Consider the following 17,788-nt stretch of genomic DNA (forward strand, 5'->3'; position numbering starts at 1 on the left):
TAAAAATCAAATCAAATATACAACAAACAAAAATTTAAACTACTTACTACAAATCATACATACAATTTAAATGGCTTTTTATGTTAGTTAAACAAAAGTCCTACATCATTTTTTTTCCGACATCTTTTTCCCTTCGTCCCCCCAAACATTTTACGTACAAGCGTCAAAAAGCAAAATTCATGACAAGAATGAATGCATAAATATTGAATATAATATAAAATTAAAAAGAAAACAAAAAAGAAATGAGAAACATATATAATACGATACTTTAATACTATTGAAATAAAAAACAGAGCATGGAAAAAATTCTGCTCATAAAAATAAAAAATATGTAAAGTGTTTTTATTTCTCATTATTATTGTTTGTGCCGCAGGTTGTTCTTTTGTTCGTTCGCTTGCTGCTGGAGACGGCAAATCGATAGATCAATGAACCTAGTTATCGACGTGTTGCGCTGTTTAAAATATCTTTTGGTTTGCGCTACATTTAAGGCATTCTTTGAGTCAGCTGTTAATTAATTTAAAAGGCATTGCTCTAGGCAAAATTGTCAACGCATTTTTATCTATAAATGCATGACGCAATTGCGCAATTATTTCATAAATAATATATGTATGTTCAACACATGCAAAAAATCGTTGTTCTCTGCGGTTTATTTTTTGCTCGACGTTCGTTTTTTGTTTTTTTTTGCATTTTCGCAGCTGCTTTTCTTTCAGCAATTGTCATTTTCGACATTTCTTTGGGCGAGAAGCACAACATTGACCCAAATTACACATTCTTGCGACCCAGAAATATTGAGAAAATATTTTTCCTACATTTTTGCTGAAGCTACGCGCGTATCACACACACAGATAACATATTCACCAATACTCTCACGTTATTGTGAAGATGGAATTCGACAATTTCTGTGTGAATGTTCGGCACTTTCGCTTTTTAAATGAGTTTCATTTTTCTACTTGGTGAAAATAAGCAGCATCTCAGACCCAACTCGGCTCTTTTTTTATTATCGGTTGCACAATTAATCACACACAATATTATTATTATTGTCGTTGTTGCTATTGCTATTGAAAAAACTTGTCTTTTTGTAACGCTTCCTCCGCCTCTCGTACGTCGCCTTTCTACGTCAATTTGTGGCGCGTGTGTTGTTCGCTGTTTTTTTTTTCTTTCTGACTTTTAAAGCTCTAACGGCAAAATTTAAATTATTTGTCTGCGGGGCAAGAGCGGCTAGAAATCAACACAAAACTCAACACACATACATTAATTCATTTAATAAAATATGCAAATTTTCCAAGGCACATGTAATTTTTTACGATTTTGATGCCACAATACAAATATATATGTATCTGCCTAGGTGACGCCACTGACTGGCCTTGCATTGTTTTCAATTTGAATTTGCATTCCAATTTACAACCAGGGCTGGGCAACTTTTTAATTACTAATCGATAAGCCGATCACACTTCTCCACTTTTCCATCTGCATTCACACACAAAGACGATCAGAGTATGAATCAAAAACTATGTTGACCCTGCAGGCGAAGCAACTGCTCGAAGGCGATCCAAAAGAATATGTTATAAGGACCAACGCGTAACCAGCATGGCAGAAAGCCTTTATACATGGCCATAATGCCTTCTTGCGTAATCAGTTTGTAATAACAATCGAAGGCATTTCTATAGTGCATGCCCTGACCCCTTTCATTCACCGGCTGATTCATGATTCGTGATTTGACAACATCGGTGGGAGTGCTCAGCACACTGGCTGCCAATCCCGAGGAGACTGAGGCCAAGAACTGCACAAGCTTGCCATCTTCTAAGCCAATCATAGAGATTATATTCCGCTTGCTGAGGTCATAAACAGCCACGTCACCTATCGGATATATTAATGTGTGTAAGTGATTCAGAACTAATCGATATCGATCTTAAAATTATCGATGACGTTCGCTAATTATTCGATACATGTCTATCGATAACTTTTACGAAATTTTTTCTCAAAAATTTATTGATGTCTATATAATTAGATAGCCCATAAACACCTTTCAATAGTTTATCGATCATTATTCGATAAATTATCGATAAGTACGCTACTCCTCTTACCCGTTGTCAGCAGCATGGCACGCAGACAGCTTGGTCCCACGCCCTTCCACATGCTTTTGATGCCACCCTGCATATAGATATATTCCAACGCTTGCTTCACATTGCTAACCCGTGCCGGATATCCAAGGGCACGGCGTCGGCCCTCAACTTGCATGCGGATCTTCACGATATCTAGGGGATTGGCAATCGCCTGAGCCGTGCAACCCGCCAGACAACTGGAGAGGAAACCCCGAAATACGGTCAACACTTCCTTGCCCTGATTGTCCACATAGATGAGCTGCCGGCGAATGAAATCATAGAATACAACGCGTGGCCCATTGAAGAATAAATTCCGTATAATCATGGCCGAAAGTCCGCCATAGACGCCACGCAATCCCTCCTCGCGCGCCATGCCCGCAAATGTGCCCCACATGCCACGAGTTTGGCTACCCTTGGCATGCGCCATTTCCGCAGTTTCGCCCTGCAGATGCAGTCGCGTCTTCGTCACGTCCAGGGGAAATGTGAAGAGTTCGGCGAAGGATGCGCTTAGGAAGGTGTTGAGGTAGACCAGCGGAAGTCCGGGACTGGGCGAGTGCTTGACGCACTGCAATGATGAACGAAGCACTGGATAATCTTTGGATACATCATTATCCATTACTCTGAATTTGATAAGCTAAACGAAAGTGTTGGGATTATATAAATATAACAAATTTTACAAATATATTTCGTTCCGAATTTGAAGTCTTAGAAACTGACAATTGACTTTAGAAACCCCTTTGACCCTCCCATTCACGTAGCTGCTCCACGCACAGCCAAAATATCACAGACCAAGAGCTCGATCTGAGGCAGGCTGGCAAGAGTCCTTTGAACAGTCTCAAAGATCCTTCTTCCTGCATAAACTTAAGTAGATACTCGACGCTTCCCTTGCCACGCTCATTCAACGGTTGTTGCAAGAGATGCAAACGCATCACCTCGACTGGATGGCTGAGCAAACTAGCTGCCAGTCCGGCGAACAAGGCGGCGGGTAAATGAAGCGTTAGATTCTCCGGTAGCTGCAGTTGCTTCCTTAACACTTGCTTGCTAAGATCATAGGCCGCCACATCGCCCAAAGTTAAGAGGCAGGCTTGCGTGCAACTCAGTGGCATCGCATGCCACAGCGATTTGCTTTGTAGGGTTTTGATGGCACTCGTCCAACTCGAAGCTTCGCGATGTAAGTGGTCCAAGGGATGATAAAGTGCCTGAGCAGTGCAACCAGCGATACTGCCGCTCACGAGTGCACCTGGAATGCTGATCATCTCCTCGTTGGTCGCATCCATGTAGAAAAATTGTCGGCGAAACACATCGTAGAGCGTGACGCGCAGCGAGTTGAATAGGAAACCACGTAACAGCACCGTGGAGATGCCAGCATAAAGAGATTTTGCTGACGGTTCGGGAGACATTTGATGCAACGACATGTCTGTAACTTTGGCCAGCAGACGCAGCGGATTAACATCCATCGAATGGACAAGAGCTCCAGCAATGTTCGCACCCACCAATGTGTTGGCATAGAACTGAAAGAGATTGTCCAACGAGAGTTCTTCATGGTAGCTTGTTCTCACGGTAGCTGTATCGTAAGGTGTGCGCATATGCCAATAATTATTACGATCTTTATCCATCATCAAAAATTTATTAGTATTTATTACTACATACGAAATAAGCACACATTCAATTTGACATTACTGGCACATAACTTGATGTTTTGTCTAATAACCCTCATCGCCTCGGAAGCGTCGAATCTGTTCGAATGTCGTCCAGAACACCATTGCCCAGGGTCCGACACGTAGCCAAAAGGGCAAGAAGCCCTTGTACATCGCCACAACTCCCTCCTCCCGCACCAGCTTCGTGAAACAGTCGATCATGCCCTTGTAGTGCAGACCACGACCCTTCTCATCCGTGGGCTGATTCATAATCCGCGACTTGACCACATCTGCGGGTGTGCTGAGAACAGCGCCAGTGAAACCCGCAATCATCGCTGCCATGAACTGTATGAGTCGATTGTCGGGTGAGTCAAAGAGCACCATTAGCCTGCGTTTGCTCTGATCGTAGCAGCTAACATCGCCTGGAAAGATAAGAGAATGAAATCAGTTTTTTTATTCAGAATCCAAATTGCTTCCTTCTTTCGGTTATAAATAATTAATCAAATTATTTTCAAGGAATTCTGCATTCTCGAAATTATGTTACGATGCAAGTTATTCACTCAGTTCGAATAAAAAGGTTTCATGATGGTTATTTATTTGAAATGTTCTAAAAAAAACAATAAAAATTACACATTTTCGTGAAATTGCGTCAATTTGTAAAATATGAAGTAATTGGTAAAATACTTGTTGATAAAATATTTAAGCTACATATAATGCAAATCAAATAACATATCTCATGCACTTATAACTCCGAACATCTACAAGTTCATATGGATGGATTGACAAGCATAATTTCTCTGTATAATACTTTCTCAGATTGTTAATAAGATGTAAAATAGCTAAAATGAACAATTTTCTTAAGAAACATATTATTGTATATTTAAGATAAACCGATAGATATTTAGGAGTTATTTCTAACTATTCATACATTACATACAAATTTACGATATATATACGAACTTATAGACAAAGAGTTGGATATCTTAGACCATTCTTACCCATTGTGACCAGAGCTGCTCGAGTACAATTGGGCACCGTGCCCTTCCAGAGTGCGGGAACTCCCCCCAGCTCGGTAGATTGAGGTGAGAGCCTGGAAAATGTTGTGTATTCTGGGCGGTTCACCCATCAGACGTCGTTTGCCCTCCATCTGCATTTGCACCTTGATCAGATCGGTGGGCGATGAGATCATATTGGCGCCAGCTCCCGCCAACATGCCACAGAGGGCGCCACGGAGAAATGGTAAACTGGCTTTGCCATCCTTATCGATGACAGTCAGTTTGTTACGTAACGTGTCATATAGGTACATTTTGAGACCGGTGAAGATCGAATGTCGCAACACCATGGCCGAAATGCCACCGTAGAGCTTGTGAATGCCCTCCTCCCTGATGATGCCAATCGCTGTGGCCACCATGCCACGATACTTCACTGGCATTGCCGACTTACTGGCGATCTCACCTTGAATATGCAGACGCGTCTTGCACACATCGAAGGGATATCCAACAATTTCCGCTGTGCAGGCTGATACAAAAGATGTCAAATAGATTTCGGCAAATGGGACTTTCTTTTGGGACGCCAAATAAAACGGAGGTCCATATCGGTAAAGTTCATTATTCGGGCTATCTGAGTCATCCATAGTACAACGAATTTAACGGATATGTAATCAAATTAACGGAAAGTGTTTAACATAAAACAAAAACTACAATTTTGGAAGTATCGTAAACTAACGCTGTGTCATGCTTAATGTAATTGTAATTAATAGATTAACAATTGCGACGCCTGCTCTAATCAAAATATAATGTACTTATTCGGAAAATGTAATAAAAAAAAATTGTTATACATACAAGTACGGGGCTTCAAAATTTAGATTTATTTAAATACCTAACAAATAGAGAATATAAAAATGTATACATTGCAAAATTGGTGATGATTTAACATTAGCACTATTTTAATTTTTTATTTAGAAAACTAACTATTTCTTATTTGAGAAAGTTTTTTTTATGAATATCCAATTTTGTTTTTAAGAAAAGATAATTAATTTAATGAAATAGTTGGGTTATTTTAAGAAAATAAGTCATTTTCTAATGATCTTAGTTTTCTTGTCTGACAATGTAGTATATTTTGGACTTTATGGTATATTTTGAATGTAGTACTACATCAATATACTTTTTGATATATTTTAAGTATTTTTGCGCGTTATTTAGCTTTTTTACAAATGGGTAGAGGTCGAGCAAACTCGACTGTAGCTTTTTTTTTACTTGTTTCAAGTTGTTTACAAGGAAAGAATCCATATTATTTCTGTTTATACTACAAATTTAAAACTTTTATTTCGATAATCACATAATATACACATAAAATTTGGACATGTTCAATAGCCCTCGTCGCCGCGGAATCTTCGGATCTGCTCAAAGGTTGTCCAGAAGACCAGTGCCCAGGGGCCAACACGTAACCAGTATGGCATAAAACCCTTATACATGGCAAAGAAACCCTCGTCACGATAGAGCTTGGTAAAGCAGTCAATTGTGCCCTTGTAGTGCAGACCACGACCCTTTTCATCCGTCGGCTGATTCATGATTCGAGACTTGACCACATCTGCGGGTGTGCTAAGAACCGCACTGGTGAAACCAGCTATCATCGCCCCCATGAATTGTATAAGTCGATTATCGGGCGAATTCAGCAGAATCATCAGTTGACGCTTACTCAGATCGTAGGCGCTAAGATCGCCTGATTTCAGAGAGCGAAAGAAACAAAGTAAAAGGGGCTAAAGAACGCTAATGCACTTTTTCGCTTACCCAGTGTGACCAGAGCTGCGCGAGTGGCATTTATTACCGTGCCCTTCCACAGACCGGGAATACCACCAACCGAATAAATGGAGCCAAATGCCTGAAAGATGTTTTTAATACGCGCAGGTTCGCCCATAAGTTGACGCTTGCCATCCATTTGCATTTGGATCTTGATGAGATCGACGGGCGATGACAATATATTCGCAAGTGCACCAGCTGTCATGCCACAAAAGGCGCCGCGTAGAAAGCTCAGTTGCGGCTTACCCTCCGCATCGTTGGTGACCATCACTTCCCGTAGATTGTCGTAGAAGAACATCTTGAGGCCGGTGAATGTGGAATGCCGCAGCATCATGGCCGTAAGGCCGCCGTACAACTTGAGTACACCCTCCTCTCGGGCTATGCCCAGAGCTGTGCCAAACATTCCACGATATTTGAGAGGAGTCGCCGTTTTGCTGGCGATTTCTCCTTGGATATGCATGCGAGTCTTGCACACATCGAATGGATAGGCAATGGTCTCACCTGTAATGGCCGCTATGACTGAGGTTACGTACAGCTCTAGGAACGGAGTCTTCTTATTCGTGGATACAAAGCACGGCGGAAGTTCAATTCTGTTGTCTTCCATAATTGTTTATAAATGTAACTATTCTAATACTATAATTTCTTAGAATGGTTGTCCAAGAACGTATCTTTAATGCATTAACTAAAATTAATTTACATATATTTTCGGAATATCCCTAATTTGAAGTGTATGTCACTAATCAAGTGTTTGAATTTTATGTTCAAAAATGTGTCAACCTTTAACAGCTTAAAATTTAAATAAATACATTGATTTCTTTTAAAATATTGCATATTTATCCTATATTTTAATTTGCAATACCTTAAAAAGTAAAACGCTTTGGAAAAAGTATTCAAATAGAAATGTTTAATTAAATTAACGCAATCCGACAGTGATCATTTCTAAAAAATAAACAGTACTTGCATACATATTTTTATATTCAATAAATAAATTTTATTTATTAGTAATCTCAGTGCATTGCTTTAAGGGATTCACAGAATATAGTATTCGTATAAAATATATGATATTTCCTGAAGATTGTTAAAAATCCATTTAATTATAACTTTTGTGGTTGATAGAAAGGTACTTTTTGTTCGAGTTGACAATTCGAATTCCATTGCAAAAATTTGGTAAAACCACTTAACTAGACCTATTTGCTTTAGACGTATATCAGCTAGTTAGCTCATATCAATAAGGTGACCTAGAAAACAAAAACTTCACCGAGAAATACCCAAGCGATAAGATAGATACCGCGAATTAAAGAGAAAAGCAAAGGAAGCACAAGAAAAAGAACTTGATGACGACGACGTGTTCATTGCACGCTAGAACGACCGCGCCCAAAAAAAAACAAAAACTGTACGCTCTATAAGGAAGGGAGAAGCGAGGGTTGGTGAGGGTGGAGTTATTATAAACCTGCGTATTGATGATGATAATGACGATGATAATTATGACGCATGTGTGGCAACACATGTTACACTGCTGTGCAGCTACTACCTACGAGTAACATAGGCTACCCTCAAACCTCGAAATGGGTGTGGCTGCTAGTCAGTCAGTCAGCCACGCAGTCAGTCACTCATTCACTCATTCAGTCTGCCAAGGGGAGACGCCAGTCGCTTTGTCTATGCCGACCAAGTCGACATCGGGTAGATGTGAATAAGTGGCGCTGTCAGTCGGCAAGAACAACACTAGTTTAGCTACTACAACGATGACGCGGCACGCGTCCCATACATATTACACCTATGTATATATTATGCGAAACTGGCGTTTCCTTCCTTTCCACCAACTTGCCACCTTGTCACTTTTCCGCCCCTCGCTTTCTCGCTTCCTCCCCAAAACTGTTAAGCTCGAGAGCGTTTAGCACTTTTGTTAAATGAAAACGACGTTTAGTGGTCGTGTTGTCAGACAGATAGGGAGCCAGGTAATTTCAAATTCCCGACACACGCAGCATTTATATTTAGATAGCTGGCAGGGGAAATACTACCTAATCACCTTGGCTACTGCTGTGACAGGTCAGTTTATGACGAATTTTTTTAGCGAAATCTAATACTCGTTGACCAACTGACCGACTAGTTGCCAATATGCTCTATGCTGTTGCTGTACACTGTTCTTATAAACATACATATAGCATGTGGTATCGTATTATATCGAACATCTTTCGCTGACGGGCCAAATTCGGCGGCAATTTGAGAGTTTGTTGAACTGCGAAATGCGACAAAAGTTGCCACGATCAGCTTGAAAAAGCAAAAAATCCCTCGAAGGGAAAGACAGCATATTTATTACAAATATTTAATGCTCTACAAGAGCTTATAAAACTTAAAAACGTTCTTAGATAAAATAATTTTATTTCGAAGCAAAATTCTTTAAGCGTATAAAATAAGAAAGCACTTAGAAATAATTTGCTAATGGTTTTGTGAAGTTTTGTTATAGGAGCATAAGTTTAAACCTATGATTATTACCTTTTTATATTTTCTATGCATATCAAATGTATTGCACTCTTTAGTATAATCTTCTGCACATTTAAGTATGAATAATTTCATATTCACTCACTTGTTCTGATGCAATTTTGGAAATGGATCATCTACTATAATTGAACATAAAGATTTGCATTAACTCTTTATAACGAATTAGTCGTATACTTGATATTTTGACTTGCTTCTGCAATTCGGGCTAAATATAACGAAAAAACATTAAACACTTAGGTGAATTAGCTTATTTTACCTTCAAGTCAAGAGACTTTATATGAAAAAGGGCACTTGTTAGCATATTGAACCCTCTGGGACAGGTTCGCGCAGCACGGATCGTTGCAAAGGTGTTTATTCAGTGATATGATTTTCGCGTGAAAGAAACTCCAATTACCAGTGCAGATGTGCTGAAGGAAAAACCGGACCAGAAGAGCCAACACATTGACAGGGATTGCGAAATATTCTGCAGAATTGTTTTTTGGTGGGTGAGTCGTGGGAGTCAAATGTTCCCCCACCTAGGAGAACTGATCATAATGATGATGATGACAAAAAAAAAAAATAAATTGAACACTTACAGAGTATAAAAGCAACGGCGCCAACAGCAACGGAAGTCAGTTAATAACGGAAGCAATGTTCAATAATCCACAACATTTTAAGCTGCTATTGCTTCTGCTGTGTCCACTGGCTTTTGGCCAGGGGCATCACTTGGAGCCACTGCACCGCAATAAACGCACATTGACGACCATCTGTGTGGAGATTCAGCCAAGTGGGCCACAGAACGAACCGTATTTTATGTGCAAGGGGGCGGATTTCGCTAATGATCCGGTTCCAGCTGCTGTTCCTGCTGTAGTTCCTCAGCCAGCTCCTCAAGCTTATCAACAGCCAGTTCCTCAGTCAGCTTCACAGACGTATCATCAACCAGCTCCTCATCAATCTCCTGCGTCAGCTGCCCAGCTATCGGATCAACCCATCTATAACTATGGACAACCCTTGACGCCATTTCCTTCGTTTCCCAGCTTTGGCGCTGGGTTTTTTCAGCACCCCCAGAGTTACGAAGCTGCGCCAGCAACGCCTCCATCACCGCCCCCATCGCCGCCAGCGCCGCCAGCTGAATCCCCTGGAGCTGTCGCCTATGGAGCTGGACCAGCAGCTGCTGTTGCCTTTCCGCCTGCGTCTCCTGCGTCATCATATGGCCTACCAGCAGTTCCTTACCCAGTTGCAGGCGGCCCAGCAGCAGCTGCACGAGGAGCTGCTCCAGTCTCAGGCCCAGCGGCCACGCCCACTGCATATGCTGCTCCAGGGGCTAAGAAATCGCCGCCAGCTGCTCAGCACAAGTCGAGTGCATCGATAGGCGACAGTCGACACCGCGTCGAGTTGGATGACAGTGTGCTGGGCATGCCCAATGTGGGCTTCAAGCAAGAGGAGCTCCATTCACAGTATAGACAACCAGTTGGAACCTTGGAGCCACCCATGGCATTCATGCCACTTGGACAGCCGGCAGCTGTGCCGCATCTTCACTACGATGATCCCATAATGCGCACGTTTTATGCCAGCTTGGGGCATGAAGAACCGCAGCTAGGACAGGCGGCGATTCCCAACGAGCCGCTGGTGGCGCAAGTGGCACCTGCGAATGCTCCCTATCAAGAGGCACCCAAGTATCCCACTTCAAGTGTTGCTCCCGCCGATGGGAATGCCTGCAACTCTTGCAATCGTCCCTGCTCCGCACCAGCTGCCGACAACTGTCCCAGCTATCAGCATGTAATCATTGCCATGCCCTGCTATGGACAACAGCAACCCACGCATTATCTGGCTGTGCCTGGTCAACCTCCAGCAGCTGCTCCATCCTTGGCACGTGAGCCAATTGTGGGCAGCTCTTTTGGAAGCGGATGGCCACAACTGGCACCTCCTTTTGGCGCTGCCTTCAACAACATGGCACCGCAGATGGGAGCTGCTTTTAATATGCCTTCTCCCCAAGTAGGAGCTGCCTTTGGCATGCCAAATCCTCAGCTGCCAGCTCATGGCTTTGCTATGCAAGCACCCCAGGGCGGACCCCATGGCTTTGCCATGTCATCACCTCAAGTTGGAACCGCCTTTGGCATGCCTTCGCCCCAAGTTGGAGCTCCTTTTGGAATGGCACCTGTGCTGAATCCCTTTGGACCCTTTGGCAACCTGAACCCCTTTAATCCCTTCAATAGAATTTTAGGAGCTGCAGCACCAACGACGCCCCAACCGCGTCTACATCTCTTTGGGGCGCCAGAAGAAGGCACCACAGTCGCCACCTCAACCACAACAGGTCCACAACCTTCCCAATCGACAGCCAAGTATTCCAGCAACCCAACTGCATCACCCACCAAGATGAGCACTGAGTCAGCTGATGTCAGTGTTGGCGCCTCACGAGAAGCTGAACATGAACAAAAGGAAGCCGATGAAGATGACGATGAGACAACCGATGCCACTGAGTCGCCCTCTGCCGATGACACCACTCACGATGATGCCGATGACACTGAGCAGAACAAATCTGTTGAAGCGAAACCGCCAACGGTTAATGAGCTTGTCACAAAGGGCGAGGACAAACTGAAGGTTGACAAACGGAAGCGACACAACTCCCGCTCCCGTTCATATACAAAGAAGTTGCCCAAGCTCACTTAAAATCTATTTCTACTAAACGCAGAATATGTACTATATAATAAAGTATAAAAAATATTAAAATTTATATAAACACAAGCGTTCAATCTAATTTAAAATTTCTTGTATAAGATGCATGCATAATTAATTTAAAATTTGCTATCTTTACAAAAAAATTCCGATATTCAAACTATTTTCTAGTTTCTACTCTTTCATCTAAAATGCTCTAAATTTATTTTTATATAAAACTAATTACTTAAAGGCCCTTTGCTATCCTAGCCTGCATCTAATCTTGGCCATGAATGTACGCATAAAGTTAGCAGTTTTATAGTTTGCTTTTGTTTATAGCTCAAGAGACCTTGAAAAGGTTCAGCAGGTGCATCCACTTTTATTAGCCATTGGTCACGAAAACCTTCTTATTGTCAGCACTATTGTGTATTAAAAGTTATTTACGAATATGGTTTTATTTAGTTTTATTTCTCCTAACTGTATGAAATAGTTTTTACTACTACGTTAAGCTTGTGATGAATTTAAAAGATACAAAAATATTTTACAAAAATATAAATAACATCTAAGCAATGCTTATTACAATGAATTATAATGGTAAGTGGGCAACAAAATTGAAAAAACATTTTATAATGTTTAAAGAGGTTATTTTTTGAAAAGCAAAGCAGGGACCATAATGGATTTGGTATTAATGAAAATCTATAAAAAGATGTACGACTTTATAATAAAAAATAGTAGTTTTTAAATTCCATTTTAATAATGGAAATCACAAATAAATATTATGTGTAATTTTATTATAGATGTACAAATTAAGTAAAAAATAAGAATATAACAAATCGGAATTATAGTGGATTATCTAATTTTATGTAACAATAGCAGTATTTAGAGTATTTATAAACCTTCAATTTCAGTTTAAATTGAAAATAAGAGCAAATTGGAAATGGTTCGTGACTAAAGTGTATTATTAGACTTATTCCAGAAATAGATTAATCCATTAAAACGTTCTTTGCAGCACATTAAGCAAATTGATGAACACTTTCTATGTAGAACCTTGACTTCAAGTGCTCACCGTCTGCGACTTGAGCTTCAAAGTGATTCCAGCTTGAATGCTTAAACGCAGTCCAGACAATTTCCGATGATTAAGGCAATGGCCAGTAAAGGAAGTGTTTTATATAAGTAGCTATAGATAGCCAAGCTTACCCATAGGTAGACACATACGTGTGCTTATATATTTATTTATTATGCAGTTTTTTTCTCTTGTTGTTGTTGGTTTTGTACATTTTCTTTGATGTACTTCCGTTTAGGTTTGCGCATTTCGTTTTCCATTGGCGCACACGTCTTTATAGCAGCTCCACGCTCCGTGCTCCACGCTCCATGGATCAAACAGGAACCCACTTATGAGTGAGCTCTGTTTGCTGTTCAGCTCTTTGCTGCAATCTGCTGATTAACCATGTTGAGCACGTAACACAATTTAAATAAACAAAAAATAAACTAAAAAACAAAAAACTGAAAGCAAAAACAAAACGAACAAAAGCACAAAATAAAAACAAAATTCAAGATAAATAAAGCATAAAGCAATTTAGGCATAGAGTCAATGTACCTTGCCAATTGTCCGTCTCCGGCTCCGTCTCCGAGTCGGACTTTGAGGTTGAGTAAGCGCTGCTGAGAATTGGGCACAGCTGTTGCGATTGGGTTTCTGTTAACCGGGTTAGAGAGTATTCGATTGCGAAATGCAAGACCAATGGACAGCTTCCTCACTTTGTGCTAGTTCTGTCGCAAAAATTGAGATACTCTATTTGCAAGTAGTGAAAGAAGTATTTGCCAAAGAGGCCAACTGAATTTCATTATACAATCTATAAATAGATAACTCACTTAAGCTTGACCACATTTTAATTTAACATAACTTAATGTATGATTCCCTCTGTAGATTTAAATAAATATTTTAACTCTTAACTGAAGTGCAATCTATTTTGATCTTGAACTAACAATATAACAATAATATATAATAATAAATTTTTATTGAAATACTTAATATGCTTCACATTGTAGAGTATACGAATGATAGTAATAAATAAATAAGATAAGATTTAAACAAAGCTATCTCTAGAAATTCTATATTATGTTTGACTAAATGCATATAAATAATCACTGAAGTGATTCACAGCTTATTTTGGACGAGCTTTGAAGTCATTTAGTAAGTAAAATAAAATGCATTTATTTCAAAGAATATTTATACTTATATATTTTTTGTAGTATAATTTCAAAGTTTACTTAAATGTTCTATATAAAATCAATTAAAACTACGTTACTGACTAATTTTGGAATATGAATTTAAAAAAGAATAAATTACTTATTTTTAAAATATTCAAAATTGAAAGCATTAATATTTATTTATTTTATCTAAGCTAGCTCAATTTTATCCAAATGACTCACATAGTCTTAACTACAAAGAGTATAATAATGATATCAATAAATATATTAAATGATCTCTTTAATGCTTAGAAGTTAACACAACATCAAGCTGACCAACTCTGTATGTTAACAAATGTGCTCCATTGTGTAGTGTATCAAAGTGCAAGGCTGGCACTTTCTTAGGCGGCTTTGGCCACAATTAAAGCCAAAGCCATAGGTGATCGTTCAATGCAATCGGAGCTAATCGAATAGTCGCAATTGCGAATTCGCTGCGCGAGGTTAAAGTTACAAACGAGACTGGCGAAAATGTTGAACTCCTGCAGCTGGCTGGCGGCATTGCTGCTCTGTGGCTGCATCATTGGTCTGAGCGCATCCTCGGATGCATTGCAGCAAGAAAGCAGTGCGTTGACTATGAGCAACAGCATTGTTGCACCTGGTCAACCGTTGTACTATCTGATGGCCGATGCTGGACCAACAGTGGGACCCAACGATGAATTGAAGCGCACAAATCGTTCATTGATGAAGTGGTGGGAGGATTTGTTTGGACCTAACAATTGCTGCAATAACAACAACAATTTGCTGCCCATCAACAACAATTTGCTGCCCATTAATAACAATAATGTGTTGCCAGCAATTGTGCCCAATAATTGCAATGGACTTCAGTTCCAGAACCTGGATCCCTTCAAGCAGATGAAGCTGTTCAAGAAGCTGCCCGACCTGTGGGGCAACAACTGTGGCGGGCAGTGTGGCCAGTGTGGCAACACCTATGTGCCACCAGTTGATGCTGGCTATGTTGCACCACAACCACAGCAACCACAACAGCCTGCAACTGTGGCTCCTGTTGATTACAATGCTGCGCCAGTGGCGCCTGCTGTGGTACCTAATCCTGCCTACGATGGTCCTGGCGATGGCGATGCTGGCTATGTTGCACCACCAGTTGCGCCAGTGGCAGATAACTATGTTGCACCACCAACTGTAGACAACTACGTTCCTCCACCAAGTGTCGACAACTACGCTGCACCACCTGCTGCCAGCTATGAGGCTCCAGCTCCCACCCCAGACAGCTATGAGCCTGCTCCTGCCCCAGCACCGCAGAGCTACAGCAAAGTGGAGGAGAAGAGCAACTATGGTGGTGCACAGCCTCCACAAATTGTCTACCAGCCCATCATCTATCTGAGTGCATCGCCAGCTGCCCAGGCAGACACAGAAGTGTTGAAGTATAAGCCACAGGAGCAAAGCTACGAAGCACAAACGGAGCCACCTCAGGCACAACCCATCTATGAGCCACCTCCCGCACCGCCTGCTCCAGTTGAACCTCCAGCCTATGTTGCACCACCTCCAGCTGCCCCGCCCTGCAATGCTCCCGCCTGTGGTTATTTGCCACTTGTGGGCGTGCCCTTCTACAGCTACCCCGCTCCACCACCAGCCCCTGCTTATGCTCCACCACCGCCTGCGCCCAGCTACGCTCCACCTCCACCGCCAGCTGTGGCACCGCCTGCACCCGCCTATTCTGCACCCTCTTGCCAGACGCCCATTCGATTGTCGCTTCACGATCAGCCGTATCGCGTCGCACCCGAACTGTTCCAGGAATACAACTATCGCTTGGCCCTGGCCGATCGCAATAGTTTATAGCCTGCCCATTGACAATAAATTTCCGCTTACTAATTGTAAATAAAAAGTATCTCAAGCTCTTTGTTTTTTTTTTTGTTGACTTTTCATAAGGGAAAAATTGACGAAATTCTGAATATAGTATATCTGAAGAGTCTCTTCTTTAACTCAAAGTAAGTTGGTTTTGGAAGTAAGTATTAATTCCTTAAATCTCTTTTCAACGAAGATGATTTGATACATGGATGTTTATGGAAAGTAGTTTTTTTCTTCTTAAGTTATCTTTAAATCATTTACTGTTAGTCCCAATGGAAACAGACTAAACTTAATACATTTATCTTTAAGAACAATTTCATTCAACTGAAACCGATGTAAGAATTAGTTCTTGTTATATAAAATATTATAAAGTCTTCTCTTTGGTTTATCTCAATATGGTAAGATTGATGGAAACCCTCTTTTTTTCAAGATATTCACTGTTGTGTGCAAAAACTCAATATATTTAATAACCATAACTCACATTTGTAGGTGTAGCCCTTATACACTCCTACTTATTTTTCCATTTAGGAAAAATACAAATATTATTTGTATAATTCTTTTTTATTTGTAGTCAATATTTATTATGTTTTGTTACACTTTTCTGCTCTGACAAAATTAAGTGCTTACAAACTGAAATCCAACTATTCATGCTGAACATTATTTTTGTATAATACTTTGGATTATAACTTATGTATATATTTGAGTATTAAAACGGTTGCTTTTCTCTGTCAATCTTTATAATTAATTATTATTATGGTTTCATTCCTACTCTATTAACCATTCATAATATTGTCATATATATATACATCTTTATTTTTGATTATGAAATTTACACCCAGTGATAAAGTTTCAATGAAAATATATTATGCATATCTAAATTTAATTTGACTGAATTAGGCTAACTTCATTTATTATAATTCTATAATTCTGTAAATTTTTAATGGGAAACTCGAAAATAGGAGATCATCAAGAAATTTAAAATTGTTAATTACAAAGTTTTACGTATAGAAAATTTATTTTAGCTTTTTTCACTATATTAGATTAAAAAAAGTAATTTTAGGAAAAAATAATAAAACTCCCTAATAAAGTGGATGCGAGGAATTTTAATGTTTTTCTTTCATTAAAATTAATTTGAATATGAAACAATATCAAGAAATAAATATTTAAAATAGTGAAGATTGCCCACTAAATCTAACAAGCTATGGTTAAAATCACTAACGCTCTTCGTAAATTAAATGGAGTCTACAGCAACTGAAAGATTCATAATATCCATTCGTAAAAAATGAAAATATTCCATTCATTCTTATGGCATTTGAAGTAAATAACTTTATTGCTTCAATGCTTGCTTTAGCGTTATTCTGAAAATATTCTAAAAATCACCCAAATCGAAACTCAAGTGGGAATGAATTTATTTGACTGCTTCTTTTTAAGTGATCTTCAAGGCAAGTAATTAATTAATTTGACATACTATGCATTTGATTGATTTAAACATAGAATCCAAAGTTGTGAGCTAGTATCTAAAGACGTTCATGTACAATCCCGATCAATTGTACAGTTGTGCACTGTGATTTCCGTTCTTAAAAACAGAAGCCAGAGCAGAAAGAGGCAGCTTATCAACATGGTTCAATACATGTTTGTCTGGGCTGTCAAGGTCCCAGTTACTCATATACTTAGTTCCATACTTAGTAGTAATCGCTTTGCTTCACATTTATCGCTTGTGTATCATATGTGTGTGTGTGCTTGTATGTGTATGGGTCTTCTCCTCTTCTTCTGCTTGCGTCTCTTCCTGTTATTATTGCGCTGCTCTTTGCATATGAATGCATATGAGTGAGTGAGTGCATGAGTGAATTACTGAGTGAGTGACGATGACGTCGACAAGAATTTGAGCTGTAATCGCGTCAGTCAGTCAGTTGGTCGCTGGCTGGTCTCTGTTTTCATTTTCAAATTCAAATTCCATAACAAATTGCACAAGACAAACAGAGAGAGAGTTCCTTTTTGCCTATGCGGGTCTGTGAAATGCGATAACAGCACAAAAATAACACTACGGACAGTTCGGATACACCCCGGA

At 40.0% G+C, this 17,788-nt stretch overlaps 6 protein-coding genes across 7 annotated transcripts; 2 read left to right on the forward strand and 4 right to left on the reverse strand.

The window, feature by feature from the left end:
* Positions 1 to 124: 124 nt before the first annotated feature.
* On the reverse strand, positions 125 to 2,729 carry LOC133835366 (mitochondrial uncoupling protein 4C-like). Its single transcript, XM_062265389.1, has 2 exons — positions 2,085 to 2,729; positions 125 to 1,857 (listed from the first exon to the last, which is right to left on the reverse strand). The coding sequence occupies exons 1-2, from the start codon at positions 2,716 to 2,718 to the stop codon at positions 1,502 to 1,504; spliced, it is 990 nt and encodes a 329-aa protein (XP_062121373.1). The 5' UTR covers positions 2,719 to 2,729; the 3' UTR covers positions 125 to 1,501.
* A 98-nt stretch (positions 2,730 to 2,827) lies between these two features.
* Positions 2,828 to 3,718, reverse strand: LOC133847810 (mitochondrial uncoupling protein 4C-like). Its single transcript, XM_062283056.1, has one exon. The coding sequence runs from the start codon at positions 3,716 to 3,718 to the stop codon at positions 2,828 to 2,830; it is 891 nt and encodes a 296-aa protein (XP_062139040.1).
* Positions 3,707 to 5,500, reverse strand: LOC133835367 (mitochondrial uncoupling protein 4-like). The gene is given in 3 exon segments (XM_062265390.1): positions 3,707 to 4,161; positions 4,738 to 4,804; positions 4,806 to 5,500. Coding segments are annotated over 3 exon segments (990 nt in total). The 5' UTR covers positions 5,373 to 5,500; the 3' UTR covers positions 3,707 to 3,805.
* Positions 5,501 to 6,040: 540 nt separating this feature from the next.
* Positions 6,041 to 7,288, reverse strand: LOC133850060 (mitochondrial uncoupling protein 4-like). Its single transcript, XM_062286023.1, has 2 exons — positions 6,529 to 7,288; positions 6,041 to 6,460 (listed from the first exon to the last, which is right to left on the reverse strand). The coding sequence occupies exons 1-2, from the start codon at positions 7,139 to 7,141 to the stop codon at positions 6,105 to 6,107; spliced, it is 969 nt and encodes a 322-aa protein (XP_062142007.1). The 5' UTR covers positions 7,142 to 7,288; the 3' UTR covers positions 6,041 to 6,104.
* A 2,078-nt stretch (positions 7,289 to 9,366) lies between these two features.
* Positions 9,367 to 11,747, forward strand: LOC133849089 (nascent polypeptide-associated complex subunit alpha, muscle-specific form). Of its 2 annotated transcripts, none has more exons than XM_062284963.1 (2): positions 9,367 to 9,517; positions 9,614 to 11,747. In XM_062284963.1, the coding sequence occupies exon 2, from the start codon at positions 9,667 to 9,669 to the stop codon at positions 11,683 to 11,685; it is 2,019 nt and encodes a 672-aa protein (XP_062140947.1). In that variant the 5' UTR covers positions 9,367 to 9,517; positions 9,614 to 9,666; the 3' UTR covers positions 11,686 to 11,747. The 2 variants fall into 2 exon arrangements, with proteins under 2 accessions (XP_062140947.1, XP_062140956.1); XM_062284972.1 differs by having other exon boundaries at positions 9,379 to 9,521.
* A 2,570-nt stretch (positions 11,748 to 14,317) lies between these two features.
* Positions 14,318 to 15,768, forward strand: LOC133838939 (uncharacterized). Its single transcript, XM_062270217.1, has one exon. The coding sequence runs from the start codon at positions 14,386 to 14,388 to the stop codon at positions 15,709 to 15,711; it is 1,326 nt and encodes a 441-aa protein (XP_062126201.1). The 5' UTR covers positions 14,318 to 14,385; the 3' UTR covers positions 15,712 to 15,768.
* The last annotated feature ends 2,020 nt before the right edge of the window (positions 15,769 to 17,788 follow it).

Source organism: Drosophila sulfurigaster, chromosome 2L (assembly GCF_023558435.1).
Source record: "Drosophila sulfurigaster albostrigata strain 15112-1811.04 chromosome 2L, ASM2355843v2, whole genome shotgun sequence".
Lineage (NCBI taxonomy): Eukaryota > Metazoa > Arthropoda > Insecta > Diptera > Drosophilidae > Drosophila > Drosophila sulfurigaster.

Coding starts and splice junctions, on each gene's coding strand:
- LOC133835366 (XM_062265389.1), bottom strand. CDS start 2,718: ATGGATAATGATGTATCCAAAGATTATCCAGTGCTTCGTTCATCATTG. Junction 1,858..2,084: donor TGCCATGCTGCTGACAACGG/GTAAGAGGAGTA, acceptor TATATCCGATAG/GTGACGTGGCTGTTTATGAC.
- LOC133847810 (XM_062283056.1), bottom strand. CDS start 3,718: ATGGATAAAGATCGTAATAATTATTGGCATATGCGCACACCTTACGAT.
- LOC133850060 (XM_062286023.1), bottom strand. CDS start 7,141: ATGGAAGACAACAGAATTGAACTTCCGCCGTGCTTTGTATCCACGAAT. Junction 6,461..6,528: donor CGCAGCTCTGGTCACACTGG/GTAAGCGAAAAA, acceptor CTCTGAAATCAG/GCGATCTTAGCGCCTACGAT.
- LOC133849089 (XM_062284963.1), top strand. CDS start 9,667: ATGTTCAATAATCCACAACATTTTAAGCTGCTATTGCTTCTGCTGTGT.
- LOC133838939 (XM_062270217.1), top strand. CDS start 14,386: ATGTTGAACTCCTGCAGCTGGCTGGCGGCATTGCTGCTCTGTGGCTGC.